The sequence below is a fragment of the Halichoerus grypus genome, chromosome 13 (genome assembly GCF_964656455.1).
Source record: "Halichoerus grypus chromosome 13, mHalGry1.hap1.1, whole genome shotgun sequence".
Classification (NCBI taxonomy): Eukaryota; Metazoa; Chordata; class Mammalia; order Carnivora; family Phocidae; genus Halichoerus; species Halichoerus grypus.
Genome location: NC_135724.1, coordinates 86,140,797 through 86,164,660, shown reverse-complemented (window position 1 = coordinate 86,164,660; position 23,864 = coordinate 86,140,797). Strand labels below are relative to the sequence as shown.

Here is a 23,864-nt window from a genome sequence, read left to right as displayed (position 1 = left end):
AGCCACCCAGGTGCCCAAGTAAATAAAATCTTAAAGAAAAAAAAAAAAAAGATGAGGACAGAGTCAAGTCTTGAAAAATCTAAAGTAGCCCAAAGTTAAAGATAACCTTCAGAATGAATACTTAAAATGAGAAATCTTATTCCTCACATCAGAAGGCACAGATCCTTTAACAACAACCACACAACCAGCAACAGCGGGCTACTGTGCCTGTCATCTTTGTACTGGACAGTCCTTCCCACATACCATGTGCTCTAGCTCTGCCGACTAACTCACGGTGCCCCCACACACTTCACCTTTCTACCTCCATGTTTTAGTCTGCCTCTTTCTGCTTTGGATTCCTTTCATCCATTCCGGTCTACCTACTGAAAACTTATTAATCCTTAAATGTCCCCTCTCCGGTAAGACTCTTTCTGACTCACTCAGTTTTTGTGCCTCTATCATATCTCCAAATTAATTTGTATGCATCTCTCTACAGCCAGGTCTTTTTTTTCAAATTAACATATAGTGTATTAATAGTTCAGAGGTAGAGTCCAGTGATTCATCAGTCTTATATAACACCCAGTGCTCATTACATCACATGCCCTCCTTAATGTCCATCACTTACCCCACCCTCCCACCCCCCTCCCCTCCAGCAACCCTCAGTTTGTTTCCTATGATTAAGAGACTCTTATGGGTTGTCTCCCTCTCTGATTTCGTCTTGTTTTATTTTTCCCTCCCTTCCCCTATGATCCTGTTTTGGTTCTTAAATTCCACATGAGTGAGATCATATGATAACTGTCTTTCTCTGATTGACTTATTTCATTTAGCATAATACCTCTAGTTCCATCCACATCGTTGCAAATGGCAAGATTTCACTTTTTGATGGCTGAGTAGTATTCCATTGTATAGCTATACCACATCAACCTTATCCATTCATCTGCTGATGGACATCTGGGCTCTTTCCACAGTTTGGCTATTGTGGACATTGCTGCTCTAAACACTGGGGTGCACGTACCCCTTCGGATCACTGTGTTTATATCCTTTGGGTAAATACCAGTAGTGCAATTGCTGGGTCATAGGGTAGCTCTATTTTCAACTTTCTGAGGAACCTCCATACTGTTTTCCAGAGTTACACCTAGGTCTTTTGATCACTGTATTTTATGAGCATTTACCCAAAACAGCAAGCTCAATAAATTTATATTAACAATCTCAAAGGTACCCAGCAAAGCCCAATGAAGCATGTGACATGAAGCGATGTGACATTCATTCGTTTGTGATCTTTAAGATTTTTTTTTTAAGATTTTATTTATTTGTCAGAGGGAGAAAGAGCGAGCAAGCATAAGCAGAAGGAGCAGGAGGGAGAGGGAGAAGCAGGCTCCCTGCTGAACAAGGAGCCCGATGCGGGGCTCGATCCCAGGACCCTGGGATCATGACCTGAGCCGAAGGAAGACGCTTAACTGACAGCCATCCAGGCGTCCCTAAGATTTTTTTTTTTTTTTTTAACGATACTATAATTTTGATTTTTATTGTTCTACAATACTCAGGAAAGGGGATGAGAGTTTGGAGTAGAGAGTAAGTTTGGGTTTGTTCTAAAAAGTCAAATAGCTGGAAATCTACCACTAATTACCATATTTCCCTATATGTAAAAGTGTTCCAAATGGACCATCAAGTATCTCTTCTTTCAGAGGGATGTGCAAGTGGGAGGTAGAAGGCAAGAAGCCTAGGGCGCCTGGGTGGCTCAGTCGTTAAGCGTCTGCCTTCGGCTCAGGTCATGATCCCAGGGTCCTGGGATCAAGTCCCACATCGGGCTCCCTGCTCAGCAAGAAGCCTGCTTCTCCCTCTTCCACTCCCCCTGCTTGTGTTCCTGCTCTCGCTATCTCTCTCTCCGTCAAATAAATAAATAAAATCTTAAAAAAAAAATTAAAAAAAAAAAAAAAAAAGAAGGCAAGAATCCTAGCTAGGATGCACCTATTTCTCAAGAATTCAATTACTAGGGGGTGCCTCGGTGGCTCAGTTGGTTAAGCGACTGCCTTCGGCTCACGTCATGATCCTGGAGTCCCAGGATCGAGTCCCACATCGGGCTCCCTGCTCAGCGGGGAGTCTGCTTCTCCCTCTGACCCTCCCACTCTCATGTGCTCTCTCTTTCTCTCTCTCTCATTCTCTCAAATAAATAAATAAAATCTTTAAAAAAAAAAAAAAAGAATTCAATTACTAGGCCTTTACTGTCTCCCCAAGTGCCCAGAAGTCATAAAGGCTAGTGGCAGATACAAATGTGTTATAGGAATACAGAAGAGGAAGAGGTGGGAATGGTTCTGATGGTGAGACTGGGACTTATCTGGGGCTGAGAAATGAGAGGTGCTATTCTCTATTTTCTATAGTATACAGTATATTTCTATATACTTCTGTATATTGTCTATAGTATAGTATGCTATCATTTGTGTTTAAAAGTGAAAGGTTGTGGGGAAGGAAAGAGATATCATATGCTTGTAGCTGGGTTATCAACTCAGGAAGATTGTACAAGAAGCTACCAACAATAATGGTTCCTTCTTGGAAACGAACTAGGAAATGTGTTAGAATGGGAGGAAGACATTTCACTATACAGTCTTTATTTATGCCACCTTTTTTTACCATGTGCTTATTTTACTTTTTAAAACAATGTAAAGCTTGAAAAAAGAAAGACTAAATAAATAAAACAAAAATACTAAAGAATTAATCCATCAATTAGTCCTACTCACCAGTGAAGCGTCTATATTCATTCTAATGTACATAGGAAAGACAGCTTAACTGTCTAAAACCAAACTTCTAGTTTCACCTCTGAATACATCTGCTTTCTTTAACCAGTCTTCGGAAATGTTATTAAAGGCTCTGAGCCCCTTCCCACAGTAAGCCCCTTGTTTATAGCTCTAATGAGTTGAAGCTTTACAAAAGAGGGGCTTAACAATCTTTAAAACTGGTGTGCCACGTAAGATTCCATTCATTCTCCTCCTGGGAAGGTCTGGGGCTGGAAATGATGGCTGCTCTCCTTAGTGGAGGAGCTCCCTCACTAGCAGAGGCTCAGTCAGATGAACTACTCAAGGGAGCACTCCCTCACGACTGGAGTTTCATCACTAGAGCAACTAGGCTGGTGAATGTTAACTCACCTGACAATCATTTCAGACTGAAAGTTTACTAATTTAAATTTTTTAAAGAATACATATCTTAAAGGCAAGACTTTACAAGGATTTTGCTAACAATTTTTTAAGAAACTAGCCTGAAGTACTTACCAGGAGCAATCTGACGAGGGGTACCTTTGATGCCATGCTGGGCTCCATTCCCCCTTTTGACTGGCTTACGCTCCAGCCTAATTATTACTGACATAATTATTTATGATGTCCAGCATCTCTTTTTCAGGTGATAACTGCTAGGGTAGCAAAGAAACCAGCCAACCCAGCAGCAGGTAACTTCTCACTCAAGGAGACTATCCCTGGATCTCAATGGCTGGTTTCCTCTGTTGTTCACAATACGAATAGTTCTAATTGTATTCCTCATTAATTAATCATCAGTTTTCACAGTAAAGGAACAACCCCCAAAATGTACAGAAAGGAGGTAATGGGGTGGGGAGAAGTGAAGGGGGAGGGGAACCCACCACCACCAATGACACAACAAAACACTGCTGCTAGGCACCTTCCAATCACAAGTCCTATATGGAGCAGATGATGAATTGAAATTAACTTGTCCTTGTGATAAAGAAAAGAACACTTGAGTATCTACAAATAACTTACTGCTGATCGCCTATAGGCTCTTACCAGTGAGAGAGAAGTATCTTCTAAAATAAGTTCTTCAAGTTTAAGTGCAATTAGATGTGTTTCAAGCCCTTTAATATGATCCACGACGTTGGAAATTAAAGTCTGAAGCCCAGTAACATAGTCTTGGAAACTGGTGAAGACAGGTGGCTGGAAAAAAGATTTTTAAAAAGATGAAAGATTATCAAACATATTTCCTTTGCTTACATCTCATAAGCTATATTAACTTCCTGCTACAGTATTACTTAATGCTATTAATAGTAACCAGGATGGATACAGTTTTGGATATTAAGACAGTCTCTCAAACCACGGTAAACTTAATTGCCACCAAATAATGCTTAACTCAGCAACAATGAGAAGCATTTTTTTTAAATGGGGTTTATTCACTCTGGGGAACTGGAGATGGAAAAACCAATAGAAAATATCTTAGTTGGTCATTACTCAACTTCAGGCTGAGAATCTTCTGGAACACTAAAGAAGATGAGAGGAACCAAAATTTCATTTCTTCTCTATATGTCTTTGAGATTTCCTCTAATGTTAATAACAGAAATAGAGTTTTCTAAGTTCCAATAGAAAAAATAATGGGTAATGGGGCGCCTGGGTGGCTTAGTCGTTTAAGAGTCTGCCGTCGGCTCAAGTCATGATCCCAGGGTCCTGGGATTGAGCCCAGAAGCCTGCTTCTCCCTCTCCCACTCCCCCTGCTTGTGTTCCCTCTCTCACTGTGTCTCTCTCTGTCAAATAAATAAATAAAATCTTAAAAAAAAAAAAAATGGGTACAACAGTCACGAAAATTCTGAAAAATAGCAGTTAAGGGGAACTTGCCCTCATATGTATTAGAGTATATTATAAAGTTACATGAAATCCAGACAGTACTGGTATATAAGTGAAATGATAAAACGTGAAAGGAAACAAGTCCCAAGATAAACCAAAGACTATAAGGGGACGTAAATGTTGTCATCTCAAAACAGTGGTTTGCAGTGGATGAATGGTACTGAGATAACTAGCTAGACATCTGAAAATATAAAATAGGGGCACCTGGCTGGCTCAGTCAGTAGAGCATGCAACTCTTGATCTTGGGGCTTGTGGTCTTGAGTTCAAGCCTCACCTTGGGTGTAGGGATGACTTAAAAGTAATTTTTTTTTAACATTTACTTATTTGAGAGAGAGACAGCAAGCAAGCACATGAGTAGGGATAAGGGCAGATGGAGAAAATCTCAAGCAGACTCCCCACTGAGCACAGAGCCCAATAACCCATGAGATCATGACTTGACCCGAAACGAAGAGTTGGATGCTTAACCGACTGAACCACCCAGGTGCCCCCAAACTAAAATCTTTTAAAAAATAAACAAAATAGGGGTGCCTAGGTGGCTCAGTCGTTAAGCGTCTGCCTTCGGCTCAGGTCATGATCCCAGGGTCCTGGGATCGAGCCCCGCATCGGGCTCCCTGCTCCACAGGAAGCCTGCTTTTCCCACTCCCCCTGCTTCTGCTCCTTCTCTTGCTGTGTCTCTCTCTGTCAAATAAATAAATAAAATCTTAAAAAAGAAATTTTAAAAATGAACAAAATAAAAAGTAAGTACCAAAATAAATTCCAAATAGAGTAAATATCTAAGTTTTAAAAAATCCACCAAAGCACCAAAAGAAAATTTAGGTAATGGCTTGTGTAATAAATTGAAAAGGCTTTCTAAACATTACACCAAGCTAAGAACCATTAAAAAAATTTTTTTTAATTACTATGTTGACCAAAAAATTACTCAAGTTAAAAGATAAATGAAAAACTAAAAAAAACTGCATCATATGGGATACAGAATTAATAACATTATTAAGTTAAGAGCCCAATAGCTTAAAATATATCATTAGGAAAAATATTACTACCACAAATGGAAAGTGGGCAAAGATATGAACAAAAAATATATCAAAGAAATCCCAGCAACATATGACACAATTTAAAAATCAGACAAACACAAGAAACCTGGTCCGTTAGCAAGCTCATGCACTCTCTCATTCTCTCTCTCTCAAATAAATAAAACCTTAAAAAAAAAAAAGTTAACGGGATACATCTATGTATCTCCAAAAGAGATGTCCAAGTTACCCTGTTAAGTGAAAACACAAACAGGCAAGTTGCAGATATAGAGCATAATTCTGGGTGGTTTGCAGTGGTGATCACTGGTTGGTGGGAATATGAGTGATCTTCACTTTATTCACACCTTTAGGTTACTTTGATGATCAAAAAAATAGGAAAGCTGTTCTCATTTTTAGAAATTAGAAAAGCAATAACTACAAACCACCACCACCCCCGCCCCAAAATCCAAATACTAACAAGCTATTCAACATGTTCTAGGAACATAGGCTTTCATTAGAAGAGAATAACAGAGCAACTTTTATCTATATTTTCAAACTTTACATTCATGATCTGTTAAATTATCTTGAAAAAAGAGAGAAGGTTCCTTCACTTAGCCCCTCATCCAAATATAACTACCCTTTGTTTCTGAATGAATGGAAACATCCAGCAAAGCCCAGTGTCAAATCTAAAGAATTCCTGAATTGTTACTGAATTATGCACAAAGTCAGTATTACCACTAAAACCATCAACATTTTCAAATGACAATGGTCACTATATGTTGCTACAGTGAAGAAAAATCTCCCATTTATGATAGGATAAACTCAGACATTAATAAAACAGCATGTCCTGTGCAGAATGAATCCTAAGTAACTTTCCTTATGAAAAGAATACAAATTATGTTAATGTTTTACACATTCGAAAATTAAATCAATAAAGATGGAGGACACTCTAAAACTGAAGACAAAGAGAAATAAGTGAATCTTATTTATATCATACTAATAATATAATCTCAGTTTTTAATTCCAGTATTTTTACCGAGTACCTCAACTGTTTCTATTCACTGGAACATATTCTAAGGACAAAGAAAAACTGCAAAAAACTTGAACTTTATTTAGTGGCTTATTGAAACTAGTAATGCAAATGATATAATGATGTAATTCCAAAACTATTTAGTATTTCTTGTAAAACAAGTGAAATAAATATATTGATGCTGTAGGGAACTGGGGTTCAAACCTGGGGGGGGGAGGAGCTACAAACTGGAATGAGGGAAAGAAAAGAAGGAAGAATGCTATGATGTCGGACTAAAACTAGAGGTATCAGTAAGAATTAATTATTCTGTGTGTTGCATGTGTAAAGTAAATAAATTTCCTCTTTCCACTAACATAAACTTGAAACCCCATTAACAATTAGTACACCTAACACCTATATCTTGGTTTTGAAATGCCACTCCCCATAAAGGAACCAGGCAGGGCTCCTTGGAAAAATGTCTCGGTTCAGTTCAAGGGAACAAAGAGGATGGAGCATTTTGCTGTTCCAGAAACAAGGGCTCCAAAGCTGGTGAAGACATGTTCAAAGACAGGAACCAGCTTAAAGTCGCTCCCATTAGCCAAATCTGAGCATGCACAACAAAATGATGATAATGGATAAGAGAAATTTTAAAAAGAATGATACTCAAATAGTAATATTAAAAACTATATATATATATATATGAATGGGGGTGAGACAGCTCTATTCTACAGAAAAATGCTAACTAACAGGTGATAAAGGATTGACAGAATTTTTAAAAATCACCATTGTGGAACCATCAGTGTACCAAATGATCCATGCAAGTTAGACTTAACAGTGGATGCTAAAACCAGTAGGTGAAAGGCTGGTAAGGGAATAGGATATTCACAGTCTCAAAGCATCATCCTACAGATGACTTAATAATTACAGGGGGAAAAGGCACCTTTACAATGAAGAAATCCATAGACATTTCCTTTATCAAATAATTAAATCTGAAAGCACCAAAAATGGGACATAACAACCTTAGTGCCTCCTGATTTAATTTGCTAAAACAGACGCAGCATTTTTGTTGAACCTAAACCCAAAGAAATAATTAACAAAATCCAGATTGCAAGGCATTCTACCAAAACCTAGCTAGACTCTCTTCAACAAAAAAGGCTATGGAAGTATTTTAAATTAATGGAGGGTAAAAAGACATGAGAACTAAAAGCCAGGTTAGATCCTTAATAGGATTCTAGTATTTTGAAAAAGGCTATAATAAAGGACACAATTGGGATAACGGGGGATATCTGAATACGGACATTATAATATTATTTTATCAATATTAATGTCTGGACTGTGAAAATTTGAGTCTTGTGGTTTTGTAGGAGACTGCCCTGTTCTATCCTGTTAAGTATCACAAAGTCTATACTTTTCTTTCAAACAGTTCAACAAACAAGGGGGGGTAGATGACAGGATGAGCAAGAGAAAGATAAAGCCGATGGGGCAAAGTGGTATCAACAAGTGAATCTAGGTAAGGATATCTGGGTGTCATCATGCTAGTGTTTCGGCTTTTCTATAGGTGTATAATTTAAAAACAAAAACAAGCTGGGGAGAGAAACTGAATGTACACAGGATCCTAAGCTCTCTTATAATATGCAGGAAAACAGTGAAAAGAAAAAGCAGCATGCAGCCAGGTTGTATTTTCTCTGTTATTACCATGATGATGCTGGTTTCTTTTTTCTTCTTTTTCTTTTTCTGTAAATTTAATTTGTATGGTCGCAGGACACTCTCACAGTAACTGGACACCCAAAGGATAATAGAAATAGTCTAAAAGAGGAAAAATTGCAAATTCATCAATAAGGATTATATTCAAGACATCTATCAGGAACAGTTAAGGGTTATGGATTAAACAATCCTTGCTGACAGTTCGTCTGTGCAAATCCCTTCAAATTCTTCTCTAGTTCTCTGCTACAGATTAGAGAGATTCGATTAATTTCTACAATTACCACATAGATCCAGAAGACCTTCATCTGAATACTGCTCAGAATACTATGATTGCTTCAACCTTTAACCTCACTTCTAGCTCATCCAGCCCTAAAGCCATCCTCCACTTGGTCCAATTTCCTTTCACTCCTTTACAGGAAGTAGAAATCCCTTCCACTCAAGTGAGAGGTCCAAATTCCTACGCATGGAATCCAAACGTTCGTTAAAATATGCCTCTCCCCACCCACCTCCCAGCCCAGTAAGATATTAGCTCACCTACAAATCTTAACTTAAATATAAACAGAGAGGGGCACCTGGCTGGCTCAGTCAGTTAAGCATCCGACTCTTGATTTCGGCTCAGGTCATGATCTCAGGGCTGTGAGATCGAGCCCAACGTCAGGCTCCATGCTGGGCGTGGAGCCCACTTAAGATTCTCTCTCCTTCGGGGCCCCTGGCTCAGTCGGTTAAGGGTCTGATTCTTGATTTAGGCTCAGGTCATGATTTCAGGGTCATGGGATAGAGCGCCACATCAGGCTCTGCACTCAGCACAAAGTTGGCTTGTCCCTCTCCCTCTGCACCTCCCCCTGCACACTCTCTCTCAAATAAATAAATAAAATCTTTAAACAAAAAAAGATTCTCTCTCTCCCTCTGCCCCTCCCCCCATGCTCTCTCTAAAAAAAACAAAAACAAAAAAAACGCAAAAAACAGAGAAATCTCCTTGGTCAGCATGTTTCCTCCTTTAAGTTACGTGGTTATACCTATGCTTCTTCTCTGCTACAGAGTGTATGGACACACCCATGCAATTATTACTGATTTGTTCAGTCAGACACTTACACTGTGCCAGTCACCAGAACAGACTAGGAGGAGGAGAAAAGTAAATAAATATGTGACAAAAATAAGATAATGGATTATGAGTGTTTGCAATCCTCCTCTTCTCTCTGGTTAAAAAAGAGGAGAAAGTTTTGCTAAATCAGTGCCTGGGTTTTCCTTCATAATGCAGAAACTTAGGGGTGCCTGGGTGGCTCAGTCGTTGAGTGTCTGCCTTCGGCTCGGGTCGTGGTCCCAGGGTCCTGGGATCGAGCCCCATGTCGGGCTCCCTGCTCAGTGAGAGGCCTGCTTCTCCCTCTCCCACTCCCCCTGCTTGTGTTCCCTCTCTCGCTATGTCTCTCTCTGTCAAATAAATAAAATCTTAAAAAAAAAAAAAAAAGCAGAATCTTAGTAATTAGTGAATAGCAACAACAAATTTAAAAAGCTGGTGGCTGGAGATGACTGGATAAAGATGTGGTATATACATACAATGGAATATTATGCAGCCATCAAAAAATGAAATCTTGCCATTTGCAATGATGTGGATGGAACTAGAGGGTATTACGCTAAGCGAAATAAGTCAATCAAAGACAATTATCATATGATCTCACTGATATGTGGAATTTGAGAAACAAGGCAGAGGATCATAGGGGAAGAGAGGAAAAAATTAAACAAGACAAAACCAGAGAGGGAAACAAATTATGAGGGACTCTTAATCTCAGGAAACAAACTGAGGGTTGCTGGAGTGGAGCCGGGTGGGAGGGATGGGGTGGTTGGGGTGATGGACATTGGGGAGGGTATGTGCTATGGTGAGTGTTGTGAATTGTGTTTAAGACTGATAAATCACAGATCTGTACCCCTGAAACAAATAATACATTATATGTTCATTAAAAAAATAAATAAATAAATAAAAATAAATAAAAATAAAAAGCTGGTGGTTGGGGTGGCTGGGTGATGGACACTGGGGAGGGTATGTGTTGTGGTGAGCGCTGTGTATTGTGTAAGACTGATGAATCACAGACCTGTACCCCTGAAACAAATAATGCATTATATGTTAATAATAAAAAAAATCCATGGTAAAATAAATAAATAAATAGCTGGTGGAATTAACTTAAAATGCGTAATAGCTGAGTCAAAAAGAAAGTGAACAGAGAACAGACAGATTTGGAGTAAATCTGAGGAATTTTTAAAGATTGGTAAAGCAAATTGCAAGTTTTATTCATTACGAACAAAACCTTAGTATGCTTGGAAGGAACTCATTCAAAAATGATGTGGGTGGGTTAGCCTGGTGATGGGTATTAAAGAGGGCACATACTCGGGCGCCTGGGTGGCTCAGTTGGTTAAGCGGCTGCCTTCGGCTCAAGTCATGATCCTGGAGTCCCTGGATCGAGTCCCGCATAGGGCTCCCTGCTCGGCAGGGAGTCTGCTTCTCCCTCTGACCCTAACCCCTCTCATGTGCTCTCTCTCATTCTCTCTCTCTCAAATAAATAAATAAAATCTTAAAAAAAAAAAAAGAGGGCACATACTGAATGGAGCACTGGGTGTTATACACAAACAATGAATCATGAAACACTACATCAAAAACTAATGACGGGGGTGCCTGGGTGGCTCAGTCGTTAAGCATCTGCCTTTGGCTAAGGTCATGATCCCAGGGTCCTGGGATCGAGCCCCACATCGGGCTCCCTGCTCCGCGGGAAGCCTGCTTCTCCCTCTCCCACTCCCCCTACTTGTGTTCCCCCTCTCGCTGTGTCTCTCTCTGTCAAATAAATAAAATCTTAAAAAAAAAAACAAAAACTAATGATGTAATGTATGGTGATTAATATAACATAATAAAATTTAAAAAAAAAATTTTTTTTAAAATGATTTAAATTGCTTTTCACTTAACAAAAGGTGGGGGTGGAGGATTAAATTACAGGTGTAAGGTGCCTATTACCTGTTCATTTTTTAAAAATTAATCCTTCACTCAATTAAGGAAAACCGAGTTTTTTAGGAAGAGAACAAAGACATACCTCAACAAAGAAGACTAGGTTCTCTAAAAGAGCAGGGCGTGTTTTCAAGTTACCATCTTTAACTTCTAAGAGGTCACCTTTACATCTACTGAAGACATCTGAAAACAGGAAAGTATTTTATTGTTTTATTCAGCTTTGGTTTCAACGATATTTTTAGGAATACAATGTACACTCTAATAAAGAGTAAGCAAATATAAAAAGCTTAATCCAGAAAGCTTTTTCCCCCACAGTGAACCAAACAACAAAGGATATCTATTTTAAGCTCTTTAATCTCTACCCCCAAGGTGGGACTCAAACTCACGACCCCAAGATCAAGAGTCGCAGGCTCTACCAACTGAGCCAGCCAGGAGCCCCTACTTTAAGCTCTTTAAAAAGCCATGTAACTATTGCTCTGTTGCCTTCAAAATATAAAAGGTGGCCTTATAAATTGTATATTCTAGAGTCTAAACACCAGCTAGCCTTTCCACAAACAGGCCATTGCCACAATAAAATTAAGACTCCAAATGAATGATTTAAAAGAATGTATGCCATTATGGACTAAAAGACTAAGGTGCATAACAGAAATTCACCTTCATAATAAATACCATGTTTTATTCTCACAATCTTTGTCTTTTAATTATCATTCTTCAGTTGGGCAATAAAATAAAAGACCATTTATGCTCTTGAAAAGAAAGACCCTTATAGATTTGAAATGCATTTATGTCCTCTTGTACCAAACAATTCTATTTCCAGGAATTTAATCCCAAGGAAATGCTCAAATAAGTACCCAAACACTTATGTCCCAAGATGTTCATTTCAGCATTATTATAAATACAGTTATGAATAACTCAAGTATATAGTATGTTATATACTCCATGAGGCATACATAAATAAACTTAGTACACTGATACAATACTGTGGAATATTATATATAACTGACATGGTAAATGTTCAAGACAAAAAAACATTAAAATAAAAAATAGTATGTATTATACCCTTTCGTGTGTTTAAAAAAAATAAAATCACTACTATGTATTTCCACATACACATGTAAGACTGTTTAGGGGGCATCTGGGAGTATAGACTCCAGAAGTTGTTACTTACCTTGTAAGTAGAAGTATTTACTTCTCTCTGGGGGAATGGAGCTGGGAATGGGAGAAAGACCATACCCACTTGTGTACTGTTTTATAGTAGGTTGTCTACTACTTTTGTAATCAACACTTCTTAAGGTTAAAAATAAGTCTTTCAAAATACCGAAAGTATGCATTATTATTTTCAAGTTGTTGTTTGCAACTCTTACAAATTTCTGCTAAAAAAATGAGTTCCTGTCAGACAATAAAATATGGGAGTCCACAGTCACAATGCTTACCTTTTAATTGTTCTAGTAAAGACTTAAGACTATTCTCTACTCGATCCTGGATCTCCACTGTATCCTCTAAAATTGAAAAAAAAAGAAAAAACATTCAATTCATTTTTTTAGAAAGAAAAAGAACTAAGATCAACAACTGTAAGCAACTCATGGGCAAGGACATTTTCTTTACTCTTAAGACTCACAGGTATCAAATTTCATTACTGAGAGACAAAGAAAAAGATAAAAGAAAGTAAAATGAAAAAAGGGCATTAATTACCTTTCTCTCAAAAGTAATACCTAAAGTTCTCTAGGAAGACTTAAAATCTATGTGCTTCAAATACTCTCAATGACAGAATCCACAAACCTTATGATTTTGGGGGGGGGGCGGTTAATGGAATATGTGTGATTCACATTGAGTTAGGAAAATAGTCTTTTCCACAAAGTTTCGTAAAGAATTCAATCTGAAATCCAACAATACTTCAACAAATTAAGGATTTTTTCAACTTTTGGACCTAACAAGTGATTTTAAATAGGGAAGATTTAAATTTCTAAAACATTACTTGGTAACCTAGGAATGTACCTTCTTTTTTTTTTTTTTTTTTTTTTTAAGATTTTATTTATTTGACAGAGAGAGAGACAGCGAGAGAGGGAACACAAGCAGGGGGAGTGGGAGAGGGAGAAGCAGGCTTCCCGTGGAGCAGGGAGCCCGATGTGGGGCTTGATCCCAGGACCCTGGGATCATGACCTGAGCCGAAGGCAGACACTTAACGACTGAGCCACCCAGGCGCCCCAGAATGTAGCTTCTTTGATATTAAACCAGACACTTCCAGAACACCTTCCGCCTCCTCCCAATCTGTCCAAATATGTGAACTGTTACATTTACTAAGTTTTCAAAGACAAAGACCTAGTAAATACACTCATGCAAATGTATACTTACCTAAACCACTGGTGTCCAGCTCATAAATATCACTAACAAGATAAAAAGAACTGGTCTGACACTGAGAACAGCCAGAACTAAAGAATCCAGCCATTCTGGTAGGTACAGGACCAAGGAAAGGATACTGGAAAAAAAGGGGAAAAAGTAATGTCCTTTAAATCCATCTAAATTTATATAAAACAAGAAAACAGGGGACTATAACTATTGGATAAGGTCTATCTCAGTGATTAAGTTGCAAACCACTGATCTAACTAAACTAACAACTGAATCATTATGGTGAAAACAGAAACTCCGTATTAGTTTGTTGACAGCTATTAAAAATACCATTTTTAATGGTATTTACCATTACAAATAAAGCTATTTTGCTTTTCCTTGCTATCCAGTTTGGATAGTGAGGAAGCCTCTGTAATTCCCAAGTCTATAAAATCAGGTTTTTCCTAGAGGTGCCATAAACTGGGACAAAATACTGTTCTTTACTATTCATCCACCCCCAAATTCCTATTTTTAAAAAGACAGTCATAGGTTATTGCAGCTTTGATGGTAAACACATATTGATGATACCTGAACTTCCTTCTCAATAAATCGCTTTCCCGTCTCCATGGCCACCTCCAGCTGTTGAAGGAGTAAACGAAGAATATCAATCCGGGAGGACACACCATTCTCAGTGGTCTTTTCCGAGTTCCTTGGCTCCACGGGGTGGTTTAGACTTGGAAGTCCACTGATCAGCCGCAATGTTAAGGAACGGATTCTTAACCACATGGTCTCCTCCTCCAAGGAAAGTTTCTTATGTTCTTCAGAAACATCCCTTAAAAAGAAACCAAACCATCCATTTTATTCAATGTGTTGCCTTTACATCTTTTAAGCTTTACTTCCATCAGGCAAGATGCCATTGAATGGTCCTGGTACTCGTCTCCTAGCTGAATGATCTCAGATAAACCCAATCACCCAAGTCCCCAATTCAGGATCAATAAAATGGGGAATGATAACCTACCTAACAGGTCATTTTTCCGCTTCAGTGAGACTTCTGATAACAAATATTTATCATGTATTTTGTTGAAAATGTTGTTGAAAATTCTTGTATCATGCATTTTCAACAAAATACACGATATAAAAACTTCAAATGACAGAAAACTGAAAAATAGAAAAATGTGCGATAAACCAAACACCTGCAATATTAACAAGCTTGGTATCAATCCTTTCAGACTCTTACAATACAGATGTACAAAACTGCAACTAAAAATATTTATATAATTTGACATGTTTTAAATAAAATGGGTTCATAATATTTATACTATTTTGCAAACGACATCTTTTTTGACAGTGTGCAGAAAAGAGTTAACATAGAAAGCTTGAGACTATTATCTTTAGAAGGGCCAGCTTGCAAGGTTGACCTTTAGCTGATATCTAGGAACTTGGCACCCCAACCATTCCCTACATGATAACAGTGGCTCACTATGCCTAGGCTTTTTGTACAAACCATATGGTCTATGGTGAACACCTGCTTTCCTTCTGGGAGTCTGGAATGTTGACACATGATGGACAGAGGGTGCTTACATAACCAGCTGGTAAAAACCTTGGGCACCAAATCTCAAATGGGCTTCTCTGGGCAGAAATGCTGCACACACATCACTGCATTTTTTTGCTGCTAGGAACACAGGAGGGAGAGAGCACTAGACGTCTGTGCATGGAGTTTTCCAGATTCTGTGTCTTTTTCCCTTGCTGATCCTATCATTTGTCCTGTTATAATAAACCTTAGCTGTGAAGACAACTATAGGTTAATTATGAGTCCTAGCAAATCACTGAATGTGGTCTTGGCAATCCCCAAATCATGGTGCAGTTGACATTTGAACAACACTGATTCGAACTGCATGGGTCCACTTATGCACAGATTTTTTTTTTTTTGTAAATACAGTACAGTACTGTAAATGTATTGTCTCTAACTTGTAATTTTCTTAATAACATTTTCTTTCTCTAGCTTACTTTATTCTAAGAATACAGGATATAATACACATGACATACAAAATATGTGCCGATCAATTGTTCATGTTATAGGCAAGGCTTCCAGTCAATAATATGATCTTAGTAGTTAAGTTTCTGGGGAGTTAAAAGTTACACATGGATTTCCAACTGTGCAAGGGGGTCAGACCCCAACTCTGCATTGTTCAGGGGTCAAATGTATATTCAGAACTACCTCGTATACATATCTCTGCATGCTTGTGCACTTACTGCCTTTGGTTGTACTTTCCTAGAAGTGATCTGCTGAATTAAGTGGGATATGGAATTTTCAATCTTAATACAGATTACTAAAATTCTCTATAGAAAGGTTATATAAAGTTATATCTCCATGTCAATGTGCAACAACCTCTCTCCCCATAACCTTGCTGACCACAAGTATTAATCTTTTTTTATCTTTGTCCAATAGTTAAAAAAAAAAATCTTTATCACTGTAAGGTACATCTCTTTGAATTTCTTAAGTCCAATTTGTTTTTTAGTTATCTTCTTCTTACTGATTTATTAAGAACTCTCCCTTTAGGGACGCCTGGGTGGCTCAGTCAGTTAAGCATCTGCCTTTGGCTCATGTCATGATCCCAGGGTTCTGGGATTGAGCCCCACATTGGGCTCCCTGCTCCGTGGGAAGCCTGCTTCTCCCTCTCCCACTCCCCCTGCTTGTGTTCCCTCTCTCACTGTGTCTCTGTCAAATGAATAATAAAATCTGAAAAAACAAACAAACAAAAAAAAACTTTAAAAAAGTCTCCCTTTATGTGAAAGATATTTATACGAAGAAAATTACCAATCTACCACATACCTTTAGAACTTGTTAACAAATTTACTTCTATATAGAAGGTTAATAGTTACAGAGACCAAATCCTTTATGTTTCCAGGTTTGAGGTAATGCTAAGAAAGGCTTTCCCTAACCATTTAAAAATATTTTTTAGGGGTGCCTGGATGACACAGTCGGTTAAGTGTCCGACTCTTGATTTAAGCTCAGGTCATGATCTCGAAATTGAGCCCCACATCAGGCTCTGCACAGGGTGTGATGCCTGCTTGGGATTTGCTCCCTCCCTCTCCCTCTGCTCCCGCCCCACCCCACCTCCAGCCCCCCAACCCCCATGCTATCTCTTTCTCTCTCAAAAAAAAAAAAAAATTATTTTTTTCTTTCTTTCTTTTTTTTAATTTTCTTGTAGAACTTCTAAGGGGTTTTAGCACATAACCTTTAATCCATCTGGAACTTCTTTTCATGTATGCTATGAAGGAAAATCTAATTTTTAGATTAGCCAGCAATCCAACATAGGAGTGAGAGTCATTTTCTTCATTTGGCTTACGTATACCTTATCCCTACAATAACCATGTTATTTTATTTGTGTAAAAAAGAGATTTTTTTTTGTATTTCTTAGATTCATCCTAATTGTTCAAAAATAAATACTTGGGGTTTAATTCCAGTTACCTGTCTTTTGGATCCCAGCTAAAGAAAACATTTAAATCTCTGTTGTCTCGCAAGGCTTCCCATGGAATGTCATCTTCTTCTGGCCGAAGATTCATTGACTTTATACTTTCTGCTAAACTGGTTGATCTGTGATATAGAAAATTTATGTATTATTTCAATAGTAAAACAGCCATGAAAACATTAGCCACAACTTTGTTTTACTAGAAAGGACAAGAAAGAGGAAGAAGGATTTACTATTAAGAAGTAAAGGTTCACAGAAGATGACACAGAACCAAGCCCATATCATGCTGGCCTGCTACACAGCAAGAGAAAGCATCTGGAAGTGGATCAACATTAATTCTTGAAATCCCATGTTTAACAGGGGAAGGGAAACCCTTTAAACACGACATGGAGTGGGGTGGCTGGCTTGTGTACGTGACGTGAGATGGTGCGGTGCTGGTAGCGCCCGTCATTCCCCACGACATGACCTGGGTCACTTCCCCTTTCTTCTCTGCTCCCACCAACTTCCTCTCTCTCATTCTCTCTCTCTCTCTTTTTTTTTTCCCCATTTTTCTTTAGCCTAGGCCTGCTATTACCACCCAGGAGCCCATTAATGGCTCTCAGGTTCTGATCTAATCCTTAGTTCCTTTTTAGCTCTTGTGCAATACTTACATATTTGCTTCAAGTAGAAGGTCTAACAACATCCGTTCAGTACGGACTTGTGCAAAATGAAGAGAATTATTCAGCCTGTTCCTAAAAGCGATAAACTCTGGGATCTTCTCAAATGCACCATATTTGTAAGCTTGAATAATATATTCTGAGGTCTGGGAAGGAAAGACATCACCTCCGTATAAATATTTCACAGATCAGACAATGAAGGCAAACCTTGCCAGGCAAAACAAAACACTCAAACTAAAAATTAAGTAAGATGTGAAATCTAATCTTTAAAGGTTATCAAGTAGAATATCAGAAAAAACATTATTTTTCTTCTTTCCTATACCAGAGTCGTATGTGTACTTTACTAATTCTACTACTAATAATACCCAGCTGCTGCTACCACCACAGAGACTTTCTCTTAGCAGTTATGTCTTTCAATTCAGTAGGACTGGAGGTTTTGTGATACCACATCAGTTTGTTAGTGCCATTGTGGAAGGGATGTTAGTCCATGTTTTTCTGCATCTAAGATAAATTGTGTTTTATACAAAGGTTCCAAAAACACCAGAATAATATAACCACCCCACCACCAACCCAAATAAAAATCACCCGCCTCCAGAAAAAAGACAGGCTGCTCCTTGGTTTTGTTTATTTCTGAGTACTATGTATCACAAACAGGGCATATATGCATTACATCAGGATAGAAGACAACAAACAAAAGACCCATAAGAATTCATCAGACTCCATTTTGAGGACAGAAAGACTGCAAGAACCAGGTTTCTTGTCCATCCAAACTACATAAGACCTATGCTGGAAAATTCCATGAACAAGTAAGTGAAGGGAACACTCACCAAATGCGCTTTAATTTTAGATTAATACATATGTACAGATGAAATGTTGTGAACAGAGGCAAGAAAAAGAATTGTCAACAGAAATTCTGGCACAATAGAAGAAAATCTCAGGGAAGAACATTTTATGGGTATGGGCCTATGCCATCAGGATCAGAAGTCAGAAGGGTACCCTTTTGGGCCAAGGAATGTTAAGCTCAAAGTAGATGTCTGCCCCAAAGAACCTTTCTAGAAAAGCCAGTCTTTTTACACAGCCTCAGTCAGCTCTGCCCCCATCTCCATTATGACTGAATTATTTGCCCAGTAGGAAAATAGGCCAATAGTCAACAACATACCCTCTGATATACAGCCTTGCAGGGTTCATTTCAGGCCGCGGGATTGCGCCACGGGCGCTAATTCAACTGCATTCGATGCGGCTTTTAAACCCCATGGGACACCTCGGCGAGCTGTTTGCCTGCAGTATCTGGAGAAATTAAAGACGGACGGACACAAGAAAATTAAAAAGATTACTTGTGATCCTGCAGGTTTAAAGAAGGACTATCCGAAAAAGCTCAAGTGTACCTTCTAGCCTGATTAAAGGACAGTGATATGCCCCATCAAGAAGAGGCCAGGATACTCTAAACACAACATGCCTATCCGATGGCCTCTTGGCTTGGAAAAAGCAAGGTTTACCATCAGCCCTTGCAACACGAACTTACAGCTTGAAAAAACCAGCTGCTTAGGAACATAATGATCCAACAATTCATCAGGATAAAAACAGGACTTCTGGGGATTCCAATCAAATTTCTCAATTACAGCTCCAAAATATGCTGATTAAAGAAAAGAACTCAGCTTTACAAAGTATAGAGGCAGTTTTAATTTCTGAGTGGTCCATGGAATACCACTTTTGAAAAAAAAGGCAGTAACTTTTTAAAAAAGAAAAACAAGGGGCAACAGAAAGGGAATGTAGTCCTTTAGCAAACTGAGAAGGTAACTGCAGCTCTCTGGCTTCTGTTTTTAAGGTAGTCCTCCTTTAATGCTGCAGCAAAGTATCACTGCAGAGCTAGAAAAGGGCCTGGGCATCCTGCAGTAAGACTGAGCATGAGAGAGGTCTACAATTTGAAGAGACAACCCCTACTGGAACTGCAGGCAAAACCGGAAGCCACAGGCACTTTAAAAACTTTTGAATATCAGAGAATGTTGTCCGTACCTATTTCTACTCATTTATTGCACCGTGAGGCTAGTTATATCCCATATGGATTCCTGAAATGAACCCTGGTCACTGTAAAAATTAACAAAATAGATGGACATCAAACCCTGAATGATCATCTTCATGAATACCAGAACAGACTTTTAAAGGGAAATTATTTTTAAAGTACAAACAAGTACTTTTCCAAAAAGTAACTTTTGGAGATAAGAAGATCTGGCTCTAAGTCTCATATTGTAAAAATCTATTCCAAAGTAAGATGACAGCAACAATGATGACCTTTCCAGAAAGAAAATCCCTGTGTAGACCTTCCAAATATAACTTTCAATCCCATAGCACAAAGCCTTACAAACCGAACACTGGATTTTCCAGTTAAGGAGTAAAAACGTTCTTTCAAAGAGCAAGTTGGGAATTGAAATACATCAGTCACTCAAGAAAAAAACCATCTGGGGATCTCAAAAACTACCAAGAATAAAAGACATAGAACATAGAGCTTTAGCTTTCCAGAGATGTATCTAATACTATCAGAAGGTTTAACACATACAAGGCAACACTAAAATCATGCTCTTTCTTATCCTCAAATTCCTATAGGAAACAGTCCACACCCACAGTCTCCAGTTCCCTATTTTGGGACTCAAGCTAGGCATGAAGGTTTAAGGTGCATTTTCCTTGCTGTATTGGTTTTTGCTTTTGCCTCTAGGGCTCCCCAAAGATATTTACTTCAGTAAGATTAAATAAACTCTTTCTTCTTGGTAGTAATAAAAATAAATTTCAAGCAGAGAGTCCTATTCCCAGATCAATAAAATGATCAGGTCCAGCATCACATATATTCAGACCAATTAGTCACTCCTGCTACACATGCATCAGCAAAACTTCGAAGATAAAAAAAAAAAGCCACTGAGAACAAAATACCCTCTCAAATCATTCCTGAGGATCTCCTTTCTCTGTAACAATAACTTAAGTTGTTTTGTTTTGGGGTGGGTGTGTTTTGTTTTCAAAACAACTCTTTAGACACAATAATTGCGGGGGAAAAAATTAAAGGTTAATTTTCAATAGTATATGAAATGTGACTTATTGACCAAATCAGGAACAATATGGTGCTTCTAGAATGCTGGATGATTAAAAACTAGAATAAAACCAGCCACCAGGCATGGATTAATCTCTTATTTACCCCCAACTTCCACCTCAGAGTTATTTGAGAAACAAAACTTTGAAAAGGAGTCATTAATAAATCAAATATTTCTTAGAAATACAGAAATGACAGCCAGAATAATGAGATCTGAGGAACAGTTTTGATTTTTTTTCCCTTGACTTAGTGAAACTTCTTAAGAACAGAGAAGGGCAAGCACAGATACCTGAACACACAGTACAAACACACAGATTTATAACTCAACTGCCTACTTGTGCTAGGATATTTTAGAAACCCAAGGTCCTAGAGATGCACTCGGATCTCTAAGCCAGGCCAGCACCTTCCAGGCAGCATGTTCAAATGCTGATGCCTACTTCCTTCTCTCCCTGATCAGGAGCTATGGCACAAAATAAGGTATGAACGGAAATCCCAATCATTGGAGGAAGGGCACCACAGGGGAAGGGGACTAGGGCTTAAAAGCCAACTGATGCACAGCTTACCATCCCTTGCTACACCAGCCCTCTAGGCCTTCCCCTAAGGCTTGTCAGGACAAAATTACTGCAAGCTGACAACAATAAACCTATATTCCATTGTTCAGAAATGCTTCTGCTCTGTCTTCTATTTAATACAAGGCTAAAGAATTCAATGGAAGATAGATTAGCCACAGCTATTACAGTTACAAAAGAACCACCCCAAAAACCAGTTTTCTTGCCAAGTTCCTTAGTTGCTGTTAGACCATGAAAACAGAAAACTACGGACAGATACCTGGCATGGCCGAATTCCAGGCAATGAGTTTTAGAAGCACATGAGAACAAAGCAGGCAATGACCATCCTAGAGATTTGCCTTCTTTTCGCCTGTGTTCTAGGTGGGTTTGCACAGCTGGTTGACTGACTAGAGACTATATAAAACTTCTGCTTAACGGACAAGTGGAGACCAAGTCTGCTTGCAGTGAAAAATATGGTGCAAATCCCATCCTTTCATTACGGCACATAGCTCTACCTTATTTATTGCTACTTTAAAACACACTATTGACACAAGTTTCTTGAAATATCCTTCAACTGGTCAATTTTATAATTCTAAGAAAATACAAGTGTACTGGCTGTTGGCAAAGAGCATGGTAGTATAAACTTCAGAAAAAAGGGCAGCTGCTGTTGCAGAATCTTCTATGGCATCCCAGGCCAGAAACACTTATGGGTTACCTCTTATACCCTTAGAAAAAGTCTCTTAGAAATTAAAAGATAGGTCTAAGAGGAATACCATTTCCTACTCTGTTAATACCATTTTAACTATACCTCTGCATGGATTCTATTAAACACACCCACTCTAGCAACTACAAATAACTCTTTACCTCTACCTAACAAGACATGGTCAGTAAGCTATGGCCTAAGGGCACTTGCAAGTACGCATGGTGCACCTCCACACGCGCGCTTGCCACGTGAGGGAAGATGTTCTCTGAATCATGTGCATTCAGCAGGCAAGAACATATTTTTAAAAAATATTTTTCACTTACATCTTTCTGGTTGGAGTGGAAAAACCTGAGTGCGAAGTTACAGGACTGGGATGCAGCAGCATACTGACCTAGGGATTCGGCGTAGCGGGTCAAAAGATAGCTAGGTCAGAAGGGAAGAAAGAAAGAAAAACAAAGCGTGTTATACTTACCACCTCCAGTATCAACCACACTTCAAATTATTACAGCAGAGAAACAGGCACACAGGAAAGTTAAAACATCTTGCCACATGAATTATCTCATTCACAGAATCAATTTTTTTTTTTAAAAAGAGCAAAGTTATTTCAGTTTTGCGGGAGACCTAAAGCTCTACGCCATGCTTTCTTAGGCTCAGGTGATTAATGGACCCAAAGGGAACAGAGAAAATACCCTTGATTCATCATAAAGAATAGTCAAAACACAAGTTCAAAGGATCTCTAAGGTCAACAAATAAAGTACATGTGTTAATCTCAACTGCAAAGCAGAAATAAAGACTTCAAGACAATGTGTGCTAAGAAAAAGTGTTCAAAGTATATAGCTGTTTGCTATCTCTGGGGAAAATTTTCTTACCTTTTCAAAACTGTGCAAATTTAAAAATTACCATTAAATGCTGGAAGATATAAAAATCTTTCTGCTTTGCAATGGGTCATCATGGGGGATTACTTAATCTAAAAAGCTTAATAACAGAAACAACTCTACTGCTAAAATTGAAGAGTTTGTGCTCCACGTATAAGGACCCCACCCTGTGCAGCTGGCTGCTCAGTATTCAGAGTATATACTACCAACCCAATGGTGTCATGCTGGATATGCTTAGCATCAAGGCTGGAGTACAGATCCACCACTGGTTCAAAGGCCCCCAGCACACAGTAGATTCGAACAAGCAGCAATTTGAATTGAGCATTGGAAGGGCTGTGGGTTAATCCCTCTTCCAGCAAAGTCAGGGCCTGCCACACAGCAGTCTGGTCACCTAGAACCAAAATGTAACAGTATTACCCACAATATTTAGCAGCAAAGGAAGGCTTCTCACAAACAAAAGACAAAAACTTACTGATATTATCACCTCCCCTAACTATTTGAAGAATGAGTTTAGGTGTCAAAGAACAAATTTTAGATACACACCTGTAAGCAAAATAGGGAATTTCCCAGAATAGACAGTTTCTCAATAGTTACCTCAGTTCTTAAACATGCATCTGCAAAAGTGATGCAAACTTCAAGTTGTGAGGTCTTATGAAAGAAGTTACAGAATCTCCGAGAATCCTAGATTCTGAGAAGAGATGGACTTTGAAGGAGAATTTGAGTCCACCAACCTTCCCAGTACAGGATTTTCTCTACCAGACCCCAGAAAGATGCTCTCTCTAGACAACATTTTTCTTCCATATGCAACTCTACTATTCAGATGTCAAGTGATATTTGAAAAAAGCTGTTCATTAATAATCAAATTAATATACTTATTTTTGGCCTACCAAAATTCAATAGTCTTAAA

At 38.5% G+C, this 23,864-nt stretch overlaps 1 protein-coding gene across 3 annotated transcripts in view; it reads right to left on the bottom strand.

Annotated features, from left to right (window-relative positions):
• The window catches only part of NAA25 (N-alpha-acetyltransferase 25, NatB auxiliary subunit), a 73,311-nt gene that overhangs the window by 4,948 nt on the left and 44,499 nt on the right, over positions 1-23,864 (bottom strand). For all 3 annotated transcript variants that reach the window (XM_036076628.2, XM_036076629.2, XM_078060953.1), the window contains 10 exons: positions 23,168-23,348; positions 22,406-22,505; positions 17,750-17,901; positions 17,099-17,224; positions 14,215-14,458; positions 13,654-13,777; positions 12,735-12,800; positions 11,387-11,484; positions 8,304-8,414; positions 3,765-3,911 (listed from right to left, as the gene is read on the bottom strand). In XM_036076628.2, the coding sequence (XP_035932521.1) occupies positions 3,765-3,911; positions 8,304-8,414; positions 11,387-11,484; positions 12,735-12,800; positions 13,654-13,777; positions 14,215-14,458; positions 17,099-17,224; positions 17,750-17,901; positions 22,406-22,505; positions 23,168-23,348 (1,349 nt within the window). The remainder of the gene's footprint in view (positions 1-3,764; positions 3,912-8,303; positions 8,415-11,386; positions 11,485-12,734; positions 12,801-13,653; positions 13,778-14,214; positions 14,459-17,098; positions 17,225-17,749; positions 17,902-22,405; positions 22,506-23,167; positions 23,349-23,864) is intronic.